The sequence below is a fragment of the Kogia breviceps genome, chromosome 9 (assembly GCF_026419965.1).
Source record: "Kogia breviceps isolate mKogBre1 chromosome 9, mKogBre1 haplotype 1, whole genome shotgun sequence".
In the NCBI taxonomy this organism is placed as follows: domain Eukaryota; kingdom Metazoa; phylum Chordata; class Mammalia; order Artiodactyla; family Physeteridae; genus Kogia; species Kogia breviceps.
This window is the reverse complement of record NC_081318.1, coordinates 22,905,922-22,930,167: the sequence shown is the minus strand read 5'-3', so window position 1 is coordinate 22,930,167 and position 24,246 is coordinate 22,905,922. Positions and strand designations below refer to the sequence as shown.

Sequence of the window (24,246 nt, the reverse complement as noted above, 5' to 3'; positions counted from 1 at the left end):
TCTTTATTCTTCCTTACTGCTTCTCCTTGCTTTGGCCTGGGGAATGAGAGAGCTATGCTTGTTAGAATAGTGTACTGATTTATTTTTATTTATTTATTTATTTTAACATCTTTATTGGAGTATAATTGCTTTACAGTGTTGTGTTATTTGCTGCTATATAACAAAGTGAATCTGCTATACGTATACATATATCCCCATATCCCCTCCCTCTTGTGCCTCCCTCCCTCCCTATCCCACCCCTCTAGGTGGTCATGAAGCACAGAGCTGATCTCCCTGTGCTATGCGGCTGCTTCCCACTAGCTATCTATTTTACATTTGGTAGTTAATGTACTGACTTAAAAGGCAAATAAGACAAAACTAAAACCCTTTCCCAGGGTCTCTCGGCTGTGTTATGGATGGTTACAATTGCAGCATTTAGTAAAGTCATTGCATGATTAGCTTCACTGTACAGATCTTCCAAGATGGGATTAGAGGAGCAGTGCATTAATAAAGCCTTCTTTGCTTTATAATTTAAAAATAAGGAAACTGATTTAAAACGGTTTAAGTCTATGCTAGCAGAAGAGTTTTGTTTTTTTCCCTACATTTCTCTAGGAAGACCTTTCAGTTTCTGCTGTTACAGTTCTCAAAGAGGACAAAACCTTTAGTTAAAGCTTGTTTTATAGTATTTATGTAATTGTTTGTGTGTACATTTGTACATACCCCAAACTGCAGCAGAATTTTGTGTCAATAGATTATATTCTCTCAGTAGATGAAGGTCAAGAACTGTATCAAATCTTCTTTGGGGTATGTATCCAGTTCACCTGACAGTCTTTTCCTGATACACGTTTGTGGACCCCGTGGTTCAAAATCTCCTGGTGCAGAATCTTAGAGTTGTTTTGTTTTGTTTTTTGCTCCCTTACTTTCTGCATGCTGGCTTGTTAGTATATGTGTAAAGCCCACCTCTCCCATGCCCCCAAGTGGTTGTCTTTGTTTTGAATGAAGATACCTATTGATGGGAGAGCTCACTGCTTCCTGGCAACCTGCTCTGTTTTCACACCCCTGTTAGAAGAATGATCTGTATTGGCCACAATTCTGCCCTGTCTACCCTAACTTCTTGGCTATTTGTTCTTATTGGGGCCACATGATATTTATAGTTCCTCAAAATAATTCTTTAATATTTAATAAGAGGTCATTTTCCTAAAGCCCTTTCTTCTCTAGGTTTAGACATATATATTTTTTTCCAACTATTCCTTCTAATATTGGCTTTTTCACAGTCCCAATGAAATATAATCTATGTCTTTAAAAAGTACAATGACAGCAGGAAATGTCTAGCTCTGAAGTTTGGTCTTCAGGTAATATAAGCTCCCAAAATGACAATTTAAAAACATAATCCCAAAAAGAATATAATTCCTGACTTAGAGACAGTGGTGAATATTGCGTAATAAGGGAAGGGAGGCTAAAGTGAGGGTAGAGTATCCTTTCACCCCCATATTAAAATTACTGTTCATTTTCTTCTAATCAACAGATAAGAAAGAATAAAAATAAAACATTTTACTCCAAAAAAAAAAATGTAGTGCCAAGCACTAAATACAAGTGTGATCAGGTTGATGCTTTCATTATCCATATTTTACATATGATGCTTGTCATGGTGCTTATTTCCATACTAAATTTAGTGTGAGCCAGCACCCCTTGAGTTTTTGTTTGTTTTATTGTGTTTTTTCTTGTGATGACACAGTCTTCACCACCCTATGTTCTTCTGCAATAGGTTTTATTAAGCCAAAGTTCAGAATATTATGTTTATTAAAATTTATCCTATGATATTTTGCTCATTATTTTAGGCTGCTTGAGTTTTTTGGAATTTGATTTTACCCTCTGAGGGCAGACTTCATTATCCCTTGCATCTCTAGTTATCCACCTATTTGATTAACATATCTTTTGTCTCTTTTCAGTGTCCAAAACAATGTCCCTCCATTGTTGCCTTTTTTTCTACTTGTTTTTCTCAGTGGCAGATGCCAGCTTGTGTTTCTTTGATGGATATGTATAGCTAAACACGGACCTCAGACAATAGAAAACCATGCACAGTTGCAGAGCCACTGGGGAGCTGTAGTGTGCTCGAATCATGTTGAACATCAAGAAGTTTTATATCTATTTTTCTTCTTTTTTTTTTTGGACATTTATTAATTTTGATTATTCATTCTTTTGGTATTTTGGAGCCAGTTCTTCTGTGTTTTCAGCTTTCTCTAAACTTTTCTGTATGTATTTGAAAAGTTTGCAGGCCCCAAGGACTGCGTCTATAATGCCTAGTATATAAAATAACCCTGGAGCCTGTCTGTAAGGCAGGAGAGATCTTAATAGGAGGCTAATTCTTGGGTCTCTGTTTCCCAACTGCATGATGGAAGACTTGCATTAATCAGGGAGTTTCCACTTGTGCTCTGTGGAGTCCTGAGTCTCAGAGGGTATTGCAGGAGGTGCGGGGGATGAACGCCTATAGCTGTCAGCATTCCCCAGCTCCTTCAATAAGAAGTGTTCCACTTCTATCTTATATTTTGAGGTTCTACATAGGATTCTTTTTAAAGAAAGAGTACCCAGAGGACATTGGGCAGCTTTGATGGTCTATATATGAGTCTCTTTGATTCCATGAGCTTAGAGGTCACCCTCAGATTTTTCATTCAGTGAAGGGGCAGAGGGGCTTATCATGCTATTTGTCTTTTCTTTCCCAGATCTGGGATTAACCACCCCTCCAGTCCCCTCGTTACAAAAGTAACTACATGCTTATTGTTTTAAAGGGAGAAAAAAAAATCTGTAAAACAAGAAGTCTTCATAATTCCATTATGCACAGAAGAAAAGCATTCTTAACAGTTTCAGTATACCTTTCTAGATTCTTTTGTTTTTCCATAGCCATATCTGTAATTTATTTATTTGTTTGTTTGTTTGTTTATTTTAATGAGACCACACTTATTCTAGCATATTTTATAACCTGGGGTGTTTTGTTATTTGTTTTCCCAGTTTACAGCTGTATATTGTAGACATTTTCTGTGTCAGTACACATCAGTCTACTTCGTCCTTTAATACTTAATGTAATATTTCTCTAATGATTTGTAACTATACTAAGTCAGTGTGACTATTCCTTGTTGCACAACACATGGAATCTATTCTAGAGTATGAACCTATTTTTATTTACATATTACTACTGGCATACCCATTTTTTTCAATAGCTTACTCTTTATTCACCCTTTTTGGGGGTTATGATATTTGTTGATTTTTCCAGTTGCTTCTCTTTCCTCTGGTTTGATTATACATCAAGACCTCAGAAGTATTATCCCAGTCAAGCTACAGGTGCAGATAACCCTTTTCAATAGCTCTAATTTAGTGTCCCCTTTTAATAGTTACAAGACTATTCTTAAGAACAGAATCTTGGCAGACAGAATCATACTTTTATTCCAGTATATTACTACTGATGAGAAAGGCAGTGACTTGTTTTGACCCAAGTGAACTTAGTTCTAAGCTCCAGGAAGGTGGATGACAAGCAGCTTTTGGTGGTTTGACAGCCAGCTAGCTGCAGGACATCTATTGTGGTCAGGACTAAGCGGCTGCTGATAAATATTTGTGGTAAATTACATTTGATGGTCCCTTTTCCCCTTCTGATTTTTAGAATTTTATCAACAATCACGTTGAGAAATTGGTAGTGAGAGAAATGTTTTTTATTCTTATAGGATTATTATTATTTTTTCTTTGAGTAGTGCTCTGTAATTTTTCAAATAACTTATTCTCAATGGATGCAACATTTCCATAGTCATGGAAAAATTTTGTTTTTTTTTTTTTTTAACAGGAAATATAGTGTAAATGTTATTTAAGCAGCTTATATTTCGTTAGAAACTTAGAATAGCATTTCTTCCTCCCCGTTTTAAGTTTAGGGAAATCTTGTACAGGTTAAACAAATTCAAAAATGGAAATGTTATTCCCAGTTTTAAGGAATTTTAATTTTATATTCAACCACTTTGTAAATTTTATTCTTTTTTTTTTGCTACGCGGGCCTCTCCCGTTGCGTGCTCTGGACGCGCAGGCTCAGCGGCCATGGCTCAGGAGACTAGCCGCTCTGCGTCATGTGGGATCCTCCCGGATGGGGCACAAACCCGTGTCCGCTGCATCAGCAGGCGGACTCTCAACCACTGCTCCACCAGGGAAGCCCTGTAAATTTTATTCTTGAAACACATGTGCTTTTTTACTTTTCTCTAACTTCCTTTCCTTGTCAGGATTCTAAGATAATTTTTCCTTCTTACTACTATGCCTGAAACTTTGATTATTTGCTATTCTAATTTTAATTTTGGAAGTAATTCAAGATATACTTTGTTTTAATTTACTCACAAAGTAAATATGGGGATTTTAATTTTTGAATATGTACTATTCAAATTTAGATGTCTGACACTTTGTGAAGTGTTTATGGTAGGGACCATTATTATGCTATTTAGAAAGGTTTATTTATTGTTATTGTTTACGTTACAAAATCTCTGAGTACTCTTTGTCTTAAAATGTATTTCATATGTTATTGTCCAGCTTAGGAAGTTCTAATTTCTCACTCATTCAGTAAACAAATTTGAGTGATTATTATGAGCCTTGAACAGTTCTAGGCAGTGGGATAAAGCATTGACTAAAACAGAAAAATCTTTGCCCCCATGAGCTTACTTACTATCCAAATAAAAAGGTAAATAAATATTACATCAGGGGGTAATGAGTGCCGTGGGGAAAGTGATGTCTGCTTGAGATTGTCTCCATATCTTTCAGAAGATTAATCCTTAAAAATACCAAGGCTGCAAATGGAAACCCGGACTGGATATATAACGGACTTCAGATTGACTATCAGTCATTGGATGGTGTGTAATTTGAACAGATCCTGTATTTACTGTCTGTTCCCTTTCATACTACTTTCATTTTCACAATTGTGTTAATTCTTAGTGTGGTTCTATTTATTGTTGCTTAAAAATGATACCTTCCGTAGTGTTTTACAGTTAAAAAACATTTTCATGTTTCATTTTTTTAAGTGGCTATAGCATGATAGTTTTGGTTGAACCATGTGAAATTGCTGATATTTGACTGTTTTGGACCTACAGAAAGCAATTTCACATTAATCATTCTAATACTGTGCTGTACCTGCCTTTATGAACATGTTTTATAAACTGTAAATCACTATTATGCACACTGACAAGACTTAAATTTTGTTTCTTTCACTCATTTCCGGTTTGCTTTAGAGCAATTACTTAACCTCATTGTGCCTCACTTCATCATGACAGTGAAGATGATAATAATACCTCTTAGAGTTGTGAGGATTACATTATACATTATAATGTGATTATATATGTAATGGTACTTAGAAAAGCACCTAGCACATAGTAAAGGCTCAATAAGTGTTAGCTCTTACTACTATTACTAACCCATGAGGCAGGCATCATCCTTGTCAGTTTTGCAGATGATCAGTCAGAAGCTCATAGAGATTTTATGATTTTCCAAGATTATGCAACTAGAAAACAAAACAACGCATTTCTCACTCCAAGTTCTGGCCTCTTTCTGCTTGCACTACAGCTATCAGGGAAAGAAAGAAAAGCAAAAAAGAAGAAAGAAAGAGTATTCATATAGTAATTTATAGAGCACATCCTTGAATCTCTCCAGTATAGTTACTTTAACTTAGCTATCTTGTTTTCATAGACTCTTTTGACATCCATAAAGAAAAATGTTTGACAGAAATCTGAGATATGATAGATAATTGTGATCTAGTGTTATATTGTTACCTTAGAAAGGGTAATAGTGGCACTTTTATAGCTGATTTGTCCAGAAATGAATGAACCTTAATAATAAATGTTTACCTCAATATTTCTAAGAATATAAGTGCAATTCTTAATTATATTCTCCAAAAAAGAGCAAAAATAAATGTTAAAAAACTTTTAAAAGCATCTAAAAGCAGTTTTAAAAATAGCAAACTTAAGCCTCCAATTCACAATATCCTACTCACATTTCCACGTGGAGATATATATATATATATATATATATGTTATAGGCATCTCAGTTGTTCCTCTGACATTCATTCCCATCCCAGTAAATGCCTATTAAGTTCTTCCAGTTGCTCAAACCAAAAACCTTGGAGTCACTTTTAGACTTCTCTCTTTCACTCTACCATGCATCCCAATTATCAGGAAATCCTGTCAGCTGTACCCTTAAAACTTAGAGAATCTAACTATTTCTTATCACCTCTGATGCTGCTACCTTGGTCCAAGCCATGTTCATCTTAAAGTAGCCTTATAATTGGTCTTCCTGTTCCCACCCTTTCCTCCCTTCAGTCTACTCTCATATAGCAGCCCAGGTGACCCTTTAAAAATGTAAATAAGAAAATAAGTTTACATCTTAACCCCTGCTCAAAACCTTCCAAGCGTTTCCCATCTCATTCAGAGTAAAATCCAAACGTCTTAAGTAGCCCTCAAGGTCCCACGGGCCTGATCCTGGCTAACCTGTCTGACCTCATCTGCTTCTTCTCCCCTAGCTTAGGGTGCTTCAGGCACATGGGCCATTTTGCTGTTCCTTGATCACACCAAGCATGCTCCTGTCTCAGCATCTTTGCATTTGCTGTTCTTGCTGCCTTGGATACTCTTCCCCCCAAGTATTTCATGCTGTCTCCCTCACTTCCTACAGATGTGAACTGAGAGATCTTGTCAGAAAGGCATTTCTTGGCCAGCACCCTCTCTTGTCCACACTTTGTATATATTTGATTAGTTTATCTCCCTCTGGTAGGATGTAAAATCCAAGAAGGGGAGGACTTTCTTAAAATTCATTGCTGTCTCCTGTGTCTACATCAATGCTTGACACACAGTAGGTGATTTTTATGTATGTATTGAATGAATGAATGAATTGAATTTCTTGGCAAGTCGTTATCTCAGTTCTTCTTCCACCAGATTTGATATTGTTGACTTCTCTCTTCATTTGCCTACCATGACACTGTCTCCTGATTCTCATTTTTCCTTCCAACTTCATTTGTGTTCACACGCTGTTTTTTTCCTTCCTCTATATGCACCTTTGAATATCCCTAAGTTTCCTTGCTTCTTTTGTCGTCCCATTTTACATATTATTCCTGGTCAATTTTATTCATGCTCTGTGCTTTCATTACCATCTCCTTGTTGATGAGTCCCAAACTTACACCTGCATCACAGGCTCCTGCATCACAGCTCCAGATCTGGAGATCTCATTGGACAGTTCATGTAAATATTGTTATGCACTGTCGTCCTCTGCAAGTCTGCTCTTTTACTATTCCTTGTCTTGTTTAATGAGCCACTCTTTAACCCAGGCCAGAACATTGGCATCATCCTGGACTTACCTTTCCTTCACTGTTCACAATCAGTTGTTCACTAAATCCTTTCCATTTTCACCCCCTAAATATTTCACACGTGCTCTCCGTCCCCACTGTCTTAGTTCAGGCCCCCATTAGTGCTCCCTCATGGACCACTGAATTAGTTACCTGACTGGTTTGGCAACTAGTCAGTCTAGCCTCAGTCCTTCCCAAGTGATTCTTCACAGAGCTGGAAGGAATGTTTGCTCCTTATCACCTTTAGCAATGCTTCATCCTATAACCTAGAACCCTGAGGGTGGCCAGGAGTTATTGCAGTGGGCTTTTGTGACCTGTGGTTATTTGTAGACTGAGTAGATAATACTGTCTCTCAAAAGTATTGCTTACATTTGAGTTTTCAAATAAATTAAGTAATTTATAGTGTACTCTTTTTATTATCTGGTTTTCTGAATAAATACAATTATCATGTAGTAGAGTTTCCCCTCCCTCCCTTCCCGCCTTCCCGCCTTCCCTCCCTCCCTTCCTTCCTTCCTTCCTTCCGTTGTTATAAACGGATCTTCATAATATTAAGTACCACTGAGCTATAAGATGAAGTACAGATTACTTTGCACAGCACATAGGCCCCCACCATCTGGTTTCCCCCTAGCTGAACCTCTGGTATACTCCATGTTTGGTCATGTTCCATATGCCACAGTGTTTCCTCTGCTCCGAATACTTCCACCCCACCCTTCTTCCCAGCTCCCAGCGACACCTCTCAAATAGCTACTCCCGTAAAATCTTTCCTGATCAGAATAAAACCCAAACTCCTTTCCAAGGCCTACAAAGGCCTTACGTGATTTTTTTCCAATCTTGTCTCCCTCCACCGTTTCCCTTTTTACCAGGCTCTTCCTGTGACTGCCTTCTTCTCACCCATTCAGGTCGCAAATTAGATGTGCCTCATCAGAGACCACCCCTCTCCCCAGGCATTTTCTTATCATATTGCCTTATTTTATCCTCTGCATAGCATGTCAATTCCAGAAATTCTTGTTTATTCCTTTATGTCTTTATTGTCATGGCTCCCTCCTCCAGAATGTAAGTTCTTTGAGGTGGGACTCTGCCTTCTTGCTTACCACTGTGTCTCTTGTCTAGAACCTGGTCCTCAGTAATTTAAAAAAAAATTTTGGGGGGGAATATAGTTGATTGCAATGTTGTGTTAGTTTCAGGTGTCCAGTAAAGTGAAGCAGTTATACATATACATGTATCCACTGTTTTTAAATTCTTCCCATATAGGCCATTACAGAGTATTGAGTAGAGTTCCCTGTGCTATACAGTACGTCCTTATTAGTTATCTATTTTATATATAGTAGTGTGTATATGTCGATCCCAATCTCCCAATTTATCCCTCCCCCACCCTTACCCCCTGGTAACCATAAGTTTGTTTTCTACATCTGTAACTCTATTTCTGTTTTGAAGGTAAGTTCATTTGTACCCTTTTTTTTTTTTTTTTTTTTTTTTTTTTTTTTTTTTTTTTTTGTGGTATGCGGGCCTCTCTCACTGTTGTGGCCTCTCCCGTTGCGGAGCACAGGCTCCGGACGCACAGGCTCAGCGGCCATGGCTCACGGGCCCAACCACTCCGCGGCATGTGGGATCTTCCCGGACCGGGGCACAAACCCGTGTCCCCTGCATCGGCAGGCGGACTCAGAACCACTGCGCCACCAGGGAAGCCCTATTTTTAGTTTTTTAAGGAACCTCCATACTGTTCTCCAATTAACATTCCCACCAACCGCTGTAGGAGGTTTTCCTTTTCTCCACACCCTCTCCAGCATTTATCGTTTGTAGATTTTTTTTTAATGGCCATTATGATCGATGTAAGGTGATACCTTACTGTAGTTTTGGTTTGCATTTCTCTAACAGTTAGTGATATTGAGCATCTTTTCCTGTGCTTTTTAGCCATCTGTATGCCTTCTTAAATATTTGTGTGGGGTTTTTTTGGTTGGTTTTTTTTTTTTTTTGTGGTACGCAGGCCTCTCACTGTTGTGGCCTCTCCCATTGCGGAGCACAGGCTCCGGACGCGTAGGCTCAGCGGCCATGGCTCACGGGCCCAGCAGCTCCGCGGTAGGTGGGATCTTGCCGGATCGGGACACGAACCCGTGTCCCCTGCATCGGCAGGCGGACTCTCAACCACTGCGCCACCAGGGAAGCCCTTAAATATTTGTTGATTGATTGGATTATCATCCCTCTCCTTTGAGTCCCATTCTCCCTATAATTTTCTTCCTTAGCATTTATACATTGCATTGTAGTCTTTGTTGCTATTATCTTGTTGATAAGAGCATGTTCTTCTCCCTCTAGCCAGTCAGTTGTTGCCAATCTGAAATGATAATAATAATGAGCATTTATTGGGGGTGGCAGGGCACTCCGCCGAGTCCTTTACTTAATTACTTCATTTCTTTTAGTCCTCACACTAACACTTTGAGGAAGGTATTAATACATTATCACCAGTTTATAAATAGGGTGACTGAGGCACACAGAGAGGTTAAGTATCACCATACTAGCAAATGATGGAACTGACTCTCCAGCCCAAGCTTTTAACACAGTACTGCTTACTGGTGTCCCCAGATCTTCCTGATTTTTCAAGAGAAGTCAGAAGTCTGGAACTTTTATTTCCCTATTTTAAAATGTTGGCAATTCATTCACATTGAAAAACCAAACAAAAAACACTGCAGACCAGACAAAACAGGTATGAAGGGCTGCTTTGGTTTATATGTTTTTTCTCTGACTAGACCTGGAGCTGCTTATGGTCCAACCCTTAAGATCCTGGTACTCAAATGCTGGATGGATGCAGGAATCATTTCCTCTTCTGCATCACTTTCTTGCTCCACAACAGAATACAGTAAAATAATGCCTTATGTTTCTTTAGCATGTTGCAGTTACAAGGTGCTTTCATATACATTGTTTGACTTTTTTAAAAGCCTCAGTTGATGTTACCACCATCCAACTGTATGTATGTGTCCTTTAGCCCTCAGTTTCACAGTAGATCAGAAGTAAAATGCAGGAAGTAAACCAGGAAGTGATGAGAATTAGGCTCACTGCTCAGCCTGCTTTTCAATATTAATCTGTATTGCTGTTGCCCCGCTGATCCCATTATGCACAGCTCCATGTGTGTGAAAGCATGCTTTTAAACATTCAGTGTTATTTATTTTAAATTAGTGAGACATACACTGTCCATAAATTGTGCACAATTTATGGAAAAAACAGTCAATACTGGGGTTTTGGGTTTTATTTTATTTTTTAAAAATAAATTTATTTATTTATTTTTGGCTGTGTTGGGTCTTTGTTGCTGTGTACGGGCTTTCTCTAGTTGCGGCAAGCGGGGGCTACTCTTTGTTGCTGTGAGTGGGCTTCTCATTGCAGTGGCTTCTCTCGTTGCGGAGCATGGGCTCTAGGCACCTGGGCTTCAGTAGTTGTGGCTCTCGGACTCTAGAGCACAGGCTCAGTAGTTGTGGCGCATGGGCTTAGTTGCTCCGCAGCATGTGGGATCTTCCCGGACCAGGGCCCAAACCCGTGTCGCCTGCATCGGCGGGCACCTTCTCAACTGATACACCACCAGGGAAGCCGGGGTTTTGGTTTGTAGATCTTGACTCTTCTGCATATACTTATTTTTTATTGTTTCTAAATTTATGTAAATAATAATCTATACAAATAATAATTTTTATAAATGGGCTTTCATACCATTTAAAATTCAATTGAAAATAATTTTTATAAAATAGTATAATGATTACAAACATTAAAATGTGAGCACAGTTCTCCATTAAAAAAAAAAAGTCCCTTGTCCTCCTTTTTTTAAAGAAAAAACAAAAACGGTTTTGTTCCCTTTCCATCTATTGGAAGTGGGAGTGGGTAATTAGCTATAAATAAACCCATGTAATATGGGTGAAGAAAAACATGAGATAATTTGACTGCCCTGGTGCTCACAGAAGACAGTAGCTTCAAAAGACATTGTTTTTTGTCAGCTTCATGAGTTGCATTTATTCCTGTGGCTGGGAAGCATGCTGTCAGGCCTCTCAGTCTGTAGGAACCATTCCTCAAACCATTCCTCACTCTAAGGCAGTGATGGTGAGGGTTGAAGAGTGAAGGGAACGGAAGGCATGTTAGAGGGACTGGGATGGGTGACTGCAGGTGCGGTTGGAAAAATCACTGCAGTTCAGTATGCATGTTATTTTGTAATACAAATTCACTGGCCCCTCAGTAAAACCCTTGGGTTGAAGATATACACATGATAGTGTCGGATAGAAGTTAATGTGCCCAAGCCAGTAATGGCTAGAGACTGCGACAAAGGGTGGGTCTCTGATGGAGCTGTTGGAGCACTTGATTAGAAGGCAGGGAATGTGGGTTCGAGTTCTGGTTTTCCCACCAACTAGAGCTGTGACTTTGGGTAACTCACTTAGTCTTTCTGGGTCTCAAATTAATCTGTAAAATGAGAAAATCAGACTAGATAGTCTCCAAGGTCTTAGGCATTTTAAGTTTGCCTCTGGTTAAAGGAAAACTCTGTGAGCAGCTGCGTCTGACTGGTTATCAAGGTAAGAAGATTATATATAGTTAGGGGATCCAAAGTGAATAATTACAGGTTTTTCAGCCAATTTTATCAGGGTTATTCTTTGTGCTTCCTCACAAATTAAATAGCAGAGGAGAGTTGATGATGAAAACAACATGTATCCTGCCTTTTCTCTTTCCTTTCCATCCCTAGCCCTACAGTCCAGAGACAACCTTTAAAAACTATTTCACTATTTCTGTTTTTAGCTTCTCTTGGAATTAACTTCTGTAAGGCTTAATAATATGTGTAAACTTCTGTTTCTTGATTGATCAACTTTTACACAATATCTGTGGACTTTTTTGATATGAAAAATAAGAATTTAAGTCACTTTTTCTGCTCCCTCCTTTCTCCATCTCCCATTATTTGATATTTATATTTTTGAAAGTTTTTAAATAATTATCTTTATAATTTTAAATGATAAACTTTTATTTTTTGATCCACCAACTTTCAACTTTCTCAGCTTGCCATTTTGTAGAATGGCATTATAAGTGCTCCTGCACTACCCTCTTTCTATATTCCAGCTTCTGGGAGCCGTACTCTACTTTTATATCATTAAGGTCAATATTTTTATTTGTCTTGCATCCCCCAAGTATTATGTGCTCACCTTTATGTTTAGATTACTGTTTTTACCACATTACTTTTCTGTGCCTGCTATAATAGCATGTCCAGAATCATAACTATATTATTACTCAAAGTTTTTTAAAAATTTATTTTATTAACTTATTAATTTGTTTTTGGCTGCATTGGGTCTTCGTTGCTGCGCAGGGCTTTCTCTAGTTGCGAGCAGGGGCTACTCTTTGTTGTGGTGCACGGGCTTTTCTTGTTGTGGAGCACGGGCTCTAGGCACACGGGCTCCAGAGCGCAGGCTCAGTAGTTGTGGTGCACGGGCTCCAGAGCGCAGGCTCAGCAGTTGTGGCGCACGGGCTTAGTGGCTCTGCGGCATGTGGGATCTTCCCGCACCGGGGCTCAAACCCGTGTTCCCTGCATTGGCAGGCGTATTCTTAACCACTGTGCCACCAGGGAAGCCCTACTGAAAGTTTTATGTCTCTTAAAAGCTAAGGAAATAATTGGGTATGTATTTAAAGACTTAGTAAACCATTCATTTACTCATTTATTCAACAGATATTTATTGAATATCAAACTTGTCATCACAGTGGTATTTATAATAGTGAAATATTGGAAACAACCTAAATGATTTAACTTTAGGGAATTAGTAAAATACCTGCTGTACATTTTTATAGGGAACGCTCTGTAAACATTAAAAAATGATGTAAAATGTTAATAACGTGAAAAATTCTGTTCTATATTAAATTTTAAAATATTTCTACAACAGTATATTCACAACAGCCTCACTTTTGTTTAAAAAAAGAAGCATCTAAGAAACTCAGGGGGAAAATGCTAGAAGCATGTATACCAAATTGTTAATTTGGTAATGTAGCTATCTCAGGTGGTGGTGATTTCTGTTTCTTTTTTGTTTTTTTCTGACTTGTATTTTCTCATTTACCCAAAAATAACATGTGTCACTTTTATGATAATACATTTTTTAAACTAAAGATAAAAAGTTAGAATTGCCAGTCATAGTTTTTCTTGGAATACTAATGTTAAAATAATCTAGGAGTACCTGATAAGAGTTCAGTAAATATTTGTGGAATGAATGAGAGAATGATCGAATTGCAGAGATTCCTAGATCCATAGTATTGACACTTATACATTCATAATATTATCCAGAAACAAGTCCTAGTTCAGTTATCTCAAAAGGAAAATCATGTATTGAAGAATCTAAGAAACAGCTTGAACTGAATGTTGGTTGTGTAAAGGCAAATCCAGCAGGATTGAGGCCCACCACAGAAGCAGCTAGGCAACAATGCTATATTTCACAGTAAGCAGGATCTGAATAAAAGTGTCCTTTGTGCTTGTGAGATTGAGGGGTGAGTCTTGGGGCAATTTATGTTATTTCTCCTTAATGGAAATTGAGGGATCCTCTAATCCTGCTATTATATGACAGCTACTTATGTGATTTTTTGGTAATTTGGGGAGCAGCTGTGGAGAAATGATTTTTCTGCAAAGAGAGCCAGCTGCATTCTTACCCATTTGCAAATGCCTAGGCATTACTAAACTTCCTATCCACCATGTTTCTGATCCAGGGACAGCTTCAGCAACTCACCTGCTTTTTGTTTGTATTTGTAGCTGTTAATAAGCATCTGAATATTTGAGAATGCATTTTCTAATCCTTTTTATCATTGTCATCAACATTCATTAGGTACCTTCTCATTCAGGGCACTGTGACAGACACAGGGTTGTAAGCTGTAATGTGGAGACGACTTTCCTCTTTGGCAGGTGGGTCAGCATCAGTGTTCTTAGAATCACTTTATTTTTAGCAGGTTAAATTACATTGTAAAGAAAGATTCTGGTGTGAAGGCAGCTGAGAGCTGTTCCTTTGGTCCCCAGACTCCTCCTCAGTCTGGGTGTTCATTCATGTCCTCTTGCTGTGCCATGTGCTTTCACAAGCTGTTGCCTCAGCCTGCAGTCTCCTTTCATTGTGGCACGTGACGAACTCCTGGCTAAAGACTCTGTCCTCCCTTTCACGGTACCTACTCAATGCCCTTGTAGTCCTCTCTTCCCAGTGCTCCTTTAGCCCTTGGTGATATTATCACTAGAATATGATTGTTTTTCTTTTTTAAGGAAAAGGCTTTTTAATTTTATTTTTAAAAATTTATTGGCCATGCCGCATGGCATGTGGGATCTTAGTTCCTGTACCAGGGATTGAACTCAGGCCCCCAGCATTGGAAGCGCAGAGTCTTAACCACTGGACTGCCAGGGAAGTCCTGGAAAAGGCTTTTTTAAAGGCAGAAGCCTTCTAAGTTAACTTTATCAGTTTGTACTTATTTTTTTTTAAGCTCTTTTAACTCAGGGTCTTTAAGAAATACAGTCAGGGAATTGGGTAGGCAGGGTTTCTATAATGAGTAAAAGAAAGCTTTACTTTTGATTGTGAACACCTGCAGGGTGAGGGAGAGAGAAACGGACAGTCTTTTTTTCTATCTTTGCAGTGTTGAATTTTCACCAAGGGATGGATTTGCTTGAAGTATTGTATGAACCTACTCTATTAGAAATTTCTTTAACAACAATTAGAAGCAAGTAATTTCAAAACTTAAAACTAGAATGTAGAAGAACTGCACTGTTCATTGTGATAGTCACAGCCACATGTGGCTATTTATATTAAAATTATTTAAAACTAAGTAAAATTTTAAAATGTAATTCCTTAGTCGCAGTAGTCACATTTCATGTCAGTAGCCACATGTGGTTGGTGGCTGCTATTTTGCACAGTGCAAATTTAGAACATTTCCATCATCACAGAAATTTCTATTGAACAGTGCTGATCTAGAGCCTATAGAAGAGTTGATGTATTTTGAAGTATTTGGCGAAGTAGATTCACCTTACTGTTTTCTCTGGAAGGATGTTTATTCTAGTTGAAGACTTTTAAGCAGCTTGATGGAATTCCCTGTGCTTTCTTTACATTTTTCTTTGGTTGTGGCACCCTCTAGTGTTTCAGCTTTGGTATAGCTGTATCATCATGAAATAACCTATTTGTGATTTGAGTCCAAGAACGTTGAAATATTTTGGAAAATTTTGTGTGTATATGCATTTTTCTAGGGAGGAGTTCTGTAGCTTTCACACGTCCTCAAAAGGGTCTGTACTTCAGAAAAGAACTATGTTCTGATGCAGGTCCTTGTATGGTCAAAACTCCTAGTTTGTGATTTATAAGCATTTTTTCTCCCAATATATAAATTTTTTTCTCCCAATTTATAAGCATTTTTTCTCCCATGTAACTTTCCCTTTGACATTTCTATGCTTTATCTGTCTTTATGTGGAATAGTACTACTACTAGTAATAGGTTACACTTATCTAGCACTTATTATATACCATGTCCTGTTTTAAGCCCTTTTATATGGTGAAACTAAAGCATAGGAGTCAAGTGGGACTTTTCTAAGGTGGTAGTGAGTGGCAGAGCAAGGATTCGAATCCAGTACTCCGGCTCCAGAGTTTGTACTCTTAACCACCCTGCTGTGGAAGTGAGGATAAGCCTTTAAGCAGGAATGAGGTGGGTTGGAGAGGACACTTTGCGTACTCTTGGCATGCTCTTGAACTAGATTCTTTAGGCCTAGTTGTATAATAAGAAAACAAAACTCTAAATCTCTGCAAGCCACACTGGAAATTATAGTTAGTACCTACTATTGATTTTCAGTAGATATGCATAGATTTCTCCATATAGTCTGCCAAGAACTTAGAGTGGTAGATGAAGGTCAAAGCTGCCATTGCTACCACATTTTCTTTAGTTTGTCCAAATACCAGACCGAGTATATTCATTGAATAATATGACAAATCTTTTTGTGATTGTGTGTCACTATTATTTCCATAAAAAGCACTTATGTTATTACTGTGATGTTGATTTTGTGGTTTGCTGGAATGTTAGACTTATTAAGTATCTTATTTAAAGAGCAGGTAAGACAGACTCATAAACAGATAAAAGTTTGTGTTTGTGTATCTCCTACTTCTTTTTCTGTCTGTACCCCCTTCTCACTTCTGTGTCCCATTTCTCTCTTCCTGAGACATTTTATACTCTCTAAATTAGCCTCTTTTTAATGATTAATCAAACTCAAGATTTTGTATTCAACTTCCATTGGCATATGGAAACAAACCCTAGTGGTAGCCTTATAAAAATGTCCTTAGAATCACTTTATTGATAGTATAAAAATGTCAATACATTTTATTGTATTGACATATAAATCAGTGTAAAGTTTTGCTGCTCACCAGTACTCTATGAGTAATTTCAAGAAAGGTACATGTTTTCTTCCCTTTGTATCAGTCAGGGCCTAGTAAACCATGTGAGGTACTTCAGAGAATTTAATTGGTTACACAGGTGTTGGAAGACTAAAAAAGCAAAAGTAATCCAAATTTTTGTTGTTGTTGTTACGGTACGTGGGCTTCTCACTGTTGTGGCCTCTCCCGTTGCGGAGCACAGGCTCCAGATGCGCAGGCTCAGTGGCCATGGCTCACGGGCCCAGCAGCTCCGCGGTAGGTGGGATCTTCCCGGACCGGGGTACAAACCCGTGTCCCCTGCATCGGCAGGCGGACTCTCAACCACTGCACCACCAGGGAAGCCCATAATCCAGATTTTAATAACCACCCCTTGGGCTGGGGGAATGGAATAGAAGAACCTAGGAGTTCAGAGGGGCCCCCACACAGCTGGTAATCTTACCTCCACGTGGATGCCAGGCAGCTGGTACTCAACCAGCAGGGGAGAAGAGGCACAGCTGGAGTCGGCACATGAGACTGTCCTCTCTTGTTGGAGCAACTTTAATAAGAATGAAAACAGCAAGAAATCCCTTCTCCCCGCCTCTTCCCATCTTAACCTGTTGCCTCCCCTTGGTAAAACTCAAGGTGAAGCGGCAGACAAGTCTGGTAAATAAGGTTGGCTGACCCAACCCAGAGTTGACTATAGAGCAGTTCAGAACAAGTATAGAATAGAGGGCTTGGAAGCTGAGAGATGAGATGAATGGCCAGCACAACCTTATAGGAGAATTGTGGAAACTGTAATTGCCTGGGTCTGGCTTTACTAATTATAATGTGCAGCCAATTACCCGCAAGCATTTATTAAGGAACGAATTATGATGGCTGCTGTTCATAGAGACTTTATGTACCCAGGCCCTGCCTTCAGTGAACTTATAATATTGTTTTCACAAAACCATCCACTCACCCTCAAGTCGTTATGAAGTTGTGTGGTAAAGCTTGTTTTTCTCACATATTGTATAAAAGCATTATTATTAACTGGGTTTCTTGGATTGTTATTAATATTAATAAACATTTATAAATTTTATCAACATTGGAATGAAAAATATTATGTGATTGCAGTCATAAATTAGTTTTAGATGCTCCAAATTAGGAAGTTAGCCTCACTCAAGGCAAGTCTATTTCTAAACTTGAACTGTGCTGTTCCCTTGATACTTACCATGGGAAAGGGACTTGATTTTTCTAGTGACAGTTTGCTCTAGCATGTCATTTAATTTTAAGTTTTAAAATGATCAGTTTGGAGGCTTTATTACAGTTATTTGTTTTGAAAGTTCGTTTTGTTAAAAGTCAAAGTAATACATTCATATGATAAAAGTTCAAATAGAAGGATTTATAATAAAAAATCAATGGCCTTTTGCCACACTCTTCCCCTATACCTAGTCCCACTTTTTAGAGACAGTTACTTTAACTGTTTCTGTTTATAGTTTAACTATTTTGTTTGTAGTATTAGCAAGCAGTATTACCTCCATAACTTTAAGAAATATGTCTATACTACTTTTTCTTGATTTATCAAACTTGGGCATTTTAAACTTCCTTCTGCATAAGTATTACCTCACAGTACTCCCTTCCTCTCCCCTCTCCTTTTGAGTTGCACTGTAATACTAATTCTTATATCTGCTCTTGGTCTGACTCCCTCAATGTGTAAAGATAGGATATTAGTGCAGTGCTCCTAGCCATTCCTCCACCTCTCTACCCTATCCTACCTCCTTATCTCTCTCAGCTTTATCTTTGCCTTTACATTGTTATGGTTCATAACTTTTACATTCTGCTTTGTATCATTTTTAATTTTCTGTTATTTTTATCTATATTGGAGTCAAAATGGAAAACAATAAACTGCATCATGACTATGGCTTTTTTTTTTTTTTTTGGTAGATCCCGTGATGTGAGGATTTTTTTTTTCCTTTGCAAGTCCTATATCACTCTTGGGCTATTTAAAAGAGAATATTCCTAGGAAGGTCAAATGGATTCCTCTTGTCTTAAGCTCCATTTATTACTCAGAATTAAACCACATTTTACCTTGCTTCTATTTTCCCTTTGACTTTCTTGTGCAGTCTTTTTTGTTTGTTTGTTTGTTTTTTATTTTTGGCTGCATTGGGTCTTCATTGCTGTGTGTGGGCTTTCCCTCGTTGCGGCGAGCGGGGGCTACTCTTAGTTGCGGTGTGCGGGCTTCTCATTGCGGTGGCTTCTCTTGTTGCAGAGCACGGGCTCTAGGCACCCAGGCTTCAGTAGCTGTGGCTCGTGGGCTCCAGAGCACAGGTTCAGCAGTTGTGGCACACGGGCTCAGTTGCTCCACGGCATGTGGGATCTTCCTGGACCAGGGCTCAAACCTGTGTCCCCTGCATTGGCAGGCAGATTCCTAACCACTGTACCACCAGGGAAGCCCCTGTGCAGTTGTTTTATAGTGTTTCCTGCTCTGGTGAAATTTTGACCTATTACCCTTTGTCTGCCCAAGAATCAAATATTGTCTTTGGCTTTAGACTTTTTTGGGAAAGGCTGTTGTGTTGAGTAAAATTTCTATCCTTGTTATGAAATTTAGATTCTGGACATGTCTAGGAATTAAGTTGAGCCTCTTGGTTTTCCTGTCCCTCGTTTTGGCTGTAGACAGAGTCTTGCTCTGAGACTTTCCCCTAGGCAGTTCTTGCAGCTTTTCTTTTGATATGGTAATGAATTGATGAGACTAAGGCTTTCTCTTACTTTTAGTTATACCTTGATTGGATATCCTGAACTGCTCTTCCAACTTTGATTTTAAAAATACTCTACACTGGGCTTCCCTGGTGGCGCAGTGGTTGAGAATCCGCCTGCTGATGCAGGGGACACAGGTTCGTGCCCCGGTCCGGGAAGATCCCACATGCCGCGGAGCGGCTAGCTCCTTAGATATTGTTGACTATATCTACCAGCATGCTCCTGACCAGAAAATCTGTTTTTCTGAGTTCCCTTCCATTATCTTTAGTCCCACTCCTGCTGGTCGATAATGGCAAAAGTAGGAACTCCTCTGTACAAAACTGCCCCTCCTCCAATCCCTTATAGATCATATATTAAAGAAGAACCTTTAGATGAAGTATTTACTGCATCCCAGGTGATGATCCAGGCTAAGAAACAGGTTTTAGTAAAATTGCTACCATGTTATGTTATTGTTTGGGGGAATGATTTTTTTTTTTTTTAATGGAGTGTTGACTAATCTGCTGAACATCACTGGTTCCAGGTAATAGACAGATATGCCTTTTTATTTGGATGTGATGTTTAGAATCACAGTTCATTACATGTTGCCCGGGCATTCATCTTGCTTTTCATATCTGTTCAGAGGAATCATTGTCGGGTCCATTCTCCATGTTGTTCACTCTCATGAAATTATGTTAGGGGCATTGGTTCCCTATAATTTCCTTATTTTAATGTTTTGGAGAGCAGTATTTGAGCCTTTGGAATTAATAGAACAAAGAAAGCCTTTTTAGATGCCTGACTCAAAATCTTTTGCACACAATTAAGAAAACCATATCCTCAGAGATGGATGTCTAATTTAAAGATGAGGAAATTGAGGCTCAGTCCTTCAAAAGTGGCTGTACCATTTTGCATTCCCACCAGCAATGAATGAGAATTCTGTTCCTCCACATCCTCATCAGCATTTGCTGGTGTTGGTGTTTTGGATTTTAGTTATTCTTGATAGATGCAAAGTGTTATCTCATTGTTTTAATTTGCAATTCTCTAATGACATATGATGCTGAACATCTTTTCACATACTTGTCATAGGTGTATCTTCTTTGGTGAGCTGTCTTGTTCAGGTCTTTTGCCATTTTTTAACTGGCTTGTTCATTTTCAATTTTGTTCGGTTTTAAGAGTTGTATTTTGGAACATAGTCTTTTATCAGATGTGTCTTTTACAAATATTTTCTCCCAGCCTGTGACTTGTCTTCTCATTCTTTTTATAGTGTCTTTTGTAGAGCAGGAGAAGTTTTTAATTTTAATGAAGTCCAGCTTTTCAGTTCTTTCTTTCATGGATCATGCCTTTGGTGTCGTATCTAAAATGTCATCACCATACCCAAGTCATCTAGGTTTTATCCTATGTCATCTTCTTGGTGTTTTATAGTTTTGCATTTCACACTTAGGTCTGTGATCCATTTTGAGTTACTTTTTGTGAAAGGTGTTAAGTCTGTGTTTAGTTTCATCTTTTTGGCAGGTGGATGTCCAGCATTCCAGCAACATTTGTTGAAGACACTATCTTTGCTCCACTGTCTTGCTTTTGCTCCTTTGTCAAAGATCAGTTGACTGTATTTATGGGGATATATTTCTGGGCTCGCTATTATGTTTCATTGATCTTGTTTGTCTATTCTTTTACCAGTACCACACTGCCTTGATTACTGTAGCTTTATAGTGAGTCTTGAAGTCAAGTAGTGTCAGTCTCCCAGCTTTATTCCTCTCCTTCAATATTGTATTAGGGACTTCCCTGGTGGCACAGTGCATAAGAATCTACCTGCCGATGCAGGGAACATGGGTTCTATCCCTGGTCCAGGAAGATCCCACATGCTGCGTGCGCCACAACTACTGAGTCTGTGCTCTGGAGCCCGTGAGCCACAACTACTGAAGACCATGTACCTAGAGCCCGTGCTTTGCAACGAGAAGCCACTGCAATGAGAAGCCCACACAGCACAAGGAAGAGTAGCCCCCATGGGCTTCCCTGGTGGTGCAGTGGCTGAGAATCTGCCTGCCAGTGCAGGGGACATGGGTTCGAGCCCTGGTCTGGGAAGATCCCACATGCCGCGGAGCAACTAGGCCCATGAGCCACAACTACTGAGCCTGCGCGTCTGGAGCCTGTGCTCCACAACAAGAGAGGCTGCGACAGTGAGAGGCCTGCGCACTGCGATGAAGAGTGGCCCCTGCTTGCCACAACTAGAGAAAGCCCTCGCACAGAAACGAAGACCCAACACGGCAAATAAATAAATAAATAAATAAGTAAATTTAAAAAAGAGTAGCCCCCACTCACCACAACTAGAGAAAGCCTGCGTGCAGCAGCGAAGACCCAACGCAGCCAAAAATAAATAAATAAATAAATAAAATAAAATAAATATTGTATTAGCTATTTGGGGTCTTTTGCTTCTCCATATAAACTTTAGAATTAATTTGTCAATATCCATAAAATAACTTTCTGGGATTTTGATTGGGATTGCATTGAATCTATAGATCGTTAGGAAGAACTGACATCTTGACATTATTGAGTCTTCCTATCCATGAACTGGAATATCTGTCTATTTTAGTTCTTTGATTTCTTTCATCAGCGTTTTATAGTTTTCCTCATGATTTTGTATGTTATGTGAGATTTATACCTACGTGTTTCATATTTTTGGTTGATAATGTAAATGGTAATCGTGTTTTTTTTAATTTCAAATTCTATTGTTCATTGCTGGTATATAGGAACGCAGTTGGCTTTTGTATATAAACTTTGTATCCTACAACATTGCTGTAATTACTTACTTGTTCCAGGTTTTGTGGTTTTTTTTTTTTTTTTTTTTTTGCGGTACACGGGCCTCTCACTGTTGTGGCCTCTCTCGTTGCGGAGCACAGGCTCCAGACACGCAGGCTCAGTGGCCATGGCTCACGGGCCCAGCTGCTCCACGGCATGTGGGATCTTCCTGGACCGGGGCACAAACCCGTGTCCCCTGCATCGGCAGGTGGACTCTCAACCACTGCGCCACCAGGGAAGCCCCCAGTTTTTTTTTTTAATTGTTATTGATTCTTTTGGATTTCCTACATAAACAATCATATCATCTGTGAACAAAGACAGTTTTATTTCTTTTTCTTGTCTTACTACATTGACTAGGACTCCCAGTACAATGTTAAGGAGTAATGAGAGAGGACATCCTTATCTTGTTTCTCATCTTAGCGGGAAAGTTTCTAGCTTCTCACCATTAAGTATGATGCTAGCTGTAGATTTTTTTCTAATCAATTCGAGGAAGATCCCTTCTATTCCTAGTTTACATTTCTTACTTTTTAAGGCTGAGTAACATTCCATTGTATGTATGTCCACGTTTTGCTTACCTAGTCATCTGTTAGTGGATAGCTGGATTGCTTCCACCTTTTAGCTATTGTGAAAATGCTGCTATGAACATTGGTGTACAAATAGCCCTTTGAGACCCTACTTTCAGTTCTCCCAGCATAGCATCCAGAAGTGGAATTGTTGAATCATATGGTAATTCTTCTTAAAGTTTTTTGAGGACCAGTGTGCATAGTTTGATATAGAAGGATGTTCACTTCACTGCTGTTTATAATACCAAAAATTTGGAAGCTGCCTTTCTCTATATCAGTAGGTGATTGGTTGCATAATTATTGCACATCAATACAGTGAAGTGTTCTTTGGCTATTTAGAAAGATTTGTATGTTTTGACATGTCAAAATGTCCAGATATATTGTCAAAGCATATTATATGTATTGTGAACCTCTTTTTATTTTAAATCATATGTATGTATGTATGCTTCAAAAATTTTTTTAAGGTTAATATACTTCTCTGTAGGTTAGGGAGGAAGAAGAGGGGACAGATCATAAGTACAGTAGGAGAGCAAACCTTTATCTTACTACTGCATCATTTCAGGGTTTATAAGAAACACATAAGCAGAAAAACCAATTTGAATAATCACATTTTGGGGACAAAATGTTTAACTCCCGTTTGTGTTTGAAATATAAAGAAAATGTTAAGTATTTTACTTACTGTTTTTATGTCCACAATGTCAAATGCTAGTCACCAGGATCTTTTAAATATCTTTTTTATCATTATATATAATATCAAGGATATTTATTGTTTTTGACTTGAGGTATAAAATTAGCACAGTGAATTTCCATCAGAATAGTTTCACACAAGGAAAATATTCTATCTTTATGTCATATTGGAATGATGCTCCCCATTTCCTATGACTTGGTGTGGTGAGGTATGTAGTAAAATCAAAGGCTTGTCAGAGTTCCTCTGCTCTTGAGGAAAATATCTCTTATTTTAGGCATTGGAATATATTACACACTGAATCCTGTTCTTTGCCTTTTTTCTGACAGTAGATCTTCATGGAGGAACACGGAGTGACCCAAACTGAACACATGGCTACCATAGAAGCCCATGCAGTGGCCCAACAAGTTCAGCAGGTCCATGTGGCTACCTACACTGAACACAGTATGTTGAGTGCTGATGAAGACTCACCTTCTTCTCCTGAGGACACCTCGTATGATGATTCAGACATACTCAACTCCACAGCGGCTGATGAGGTAACAGCCCATCTGGCTGCTGCAGGTAATGTTTGTATTGGGAGCTCTTCATTTTTGGCTTAGCTCTAATACTGTGCTTATCTGAAAGAACCTAGGATACAGGCACTCACATTTATTGTCATATCATATCTTCATGATTTCTTTTTAAGCCTTAAATTTATAACTTGTACCTGTATTACACTGAGACTTAAGTTCCAGACTCATGTACTGTTAGTGATAAGAACTTTGTTTTTGTTTTTTCCTCCATTCCAGCACTCTTCACTTTAAAAAAAAAATTCATTCATTCA

At 38.6% G+C, this 24,246-nt stretch overlaps 1 protein-coding gene across 15 annotated transcripts in view; it reads left to right on the top strand.

Annotated features, from left to right (window-relative positions):
• NRF1 (nuclear respiratory factor 1) overlaps positions 1-24,246 on the top strand; it is a 127,963-nt gene that overhangs the window by 22,711 nt on the left and 81,006 nt on the right. For 7 of the 15 annotated variants that reach the window (XM_059074449.2, XM_059074448.2, XM_059074454.2 and 4 more), the window contains exon 2: positions 23,753-23,984. In XM_059074449.2, the coding sequence (XP_058930432.1) occupies positions 23,762-23,984 (223 nt within the window). In that variant the 5' untranslated portion in view covers positions 23,753-23,761. Of the gene's footprint in view, positions 1-14,136; positions 14,214-23,752; positions 23,985-24,246 lie in introns of those variants that run through there. The other 8 variants (XM_067042178.1, XM_067042172.1, XM_067042181.1 and 5 more) reach the window with 4 other exon arrangements.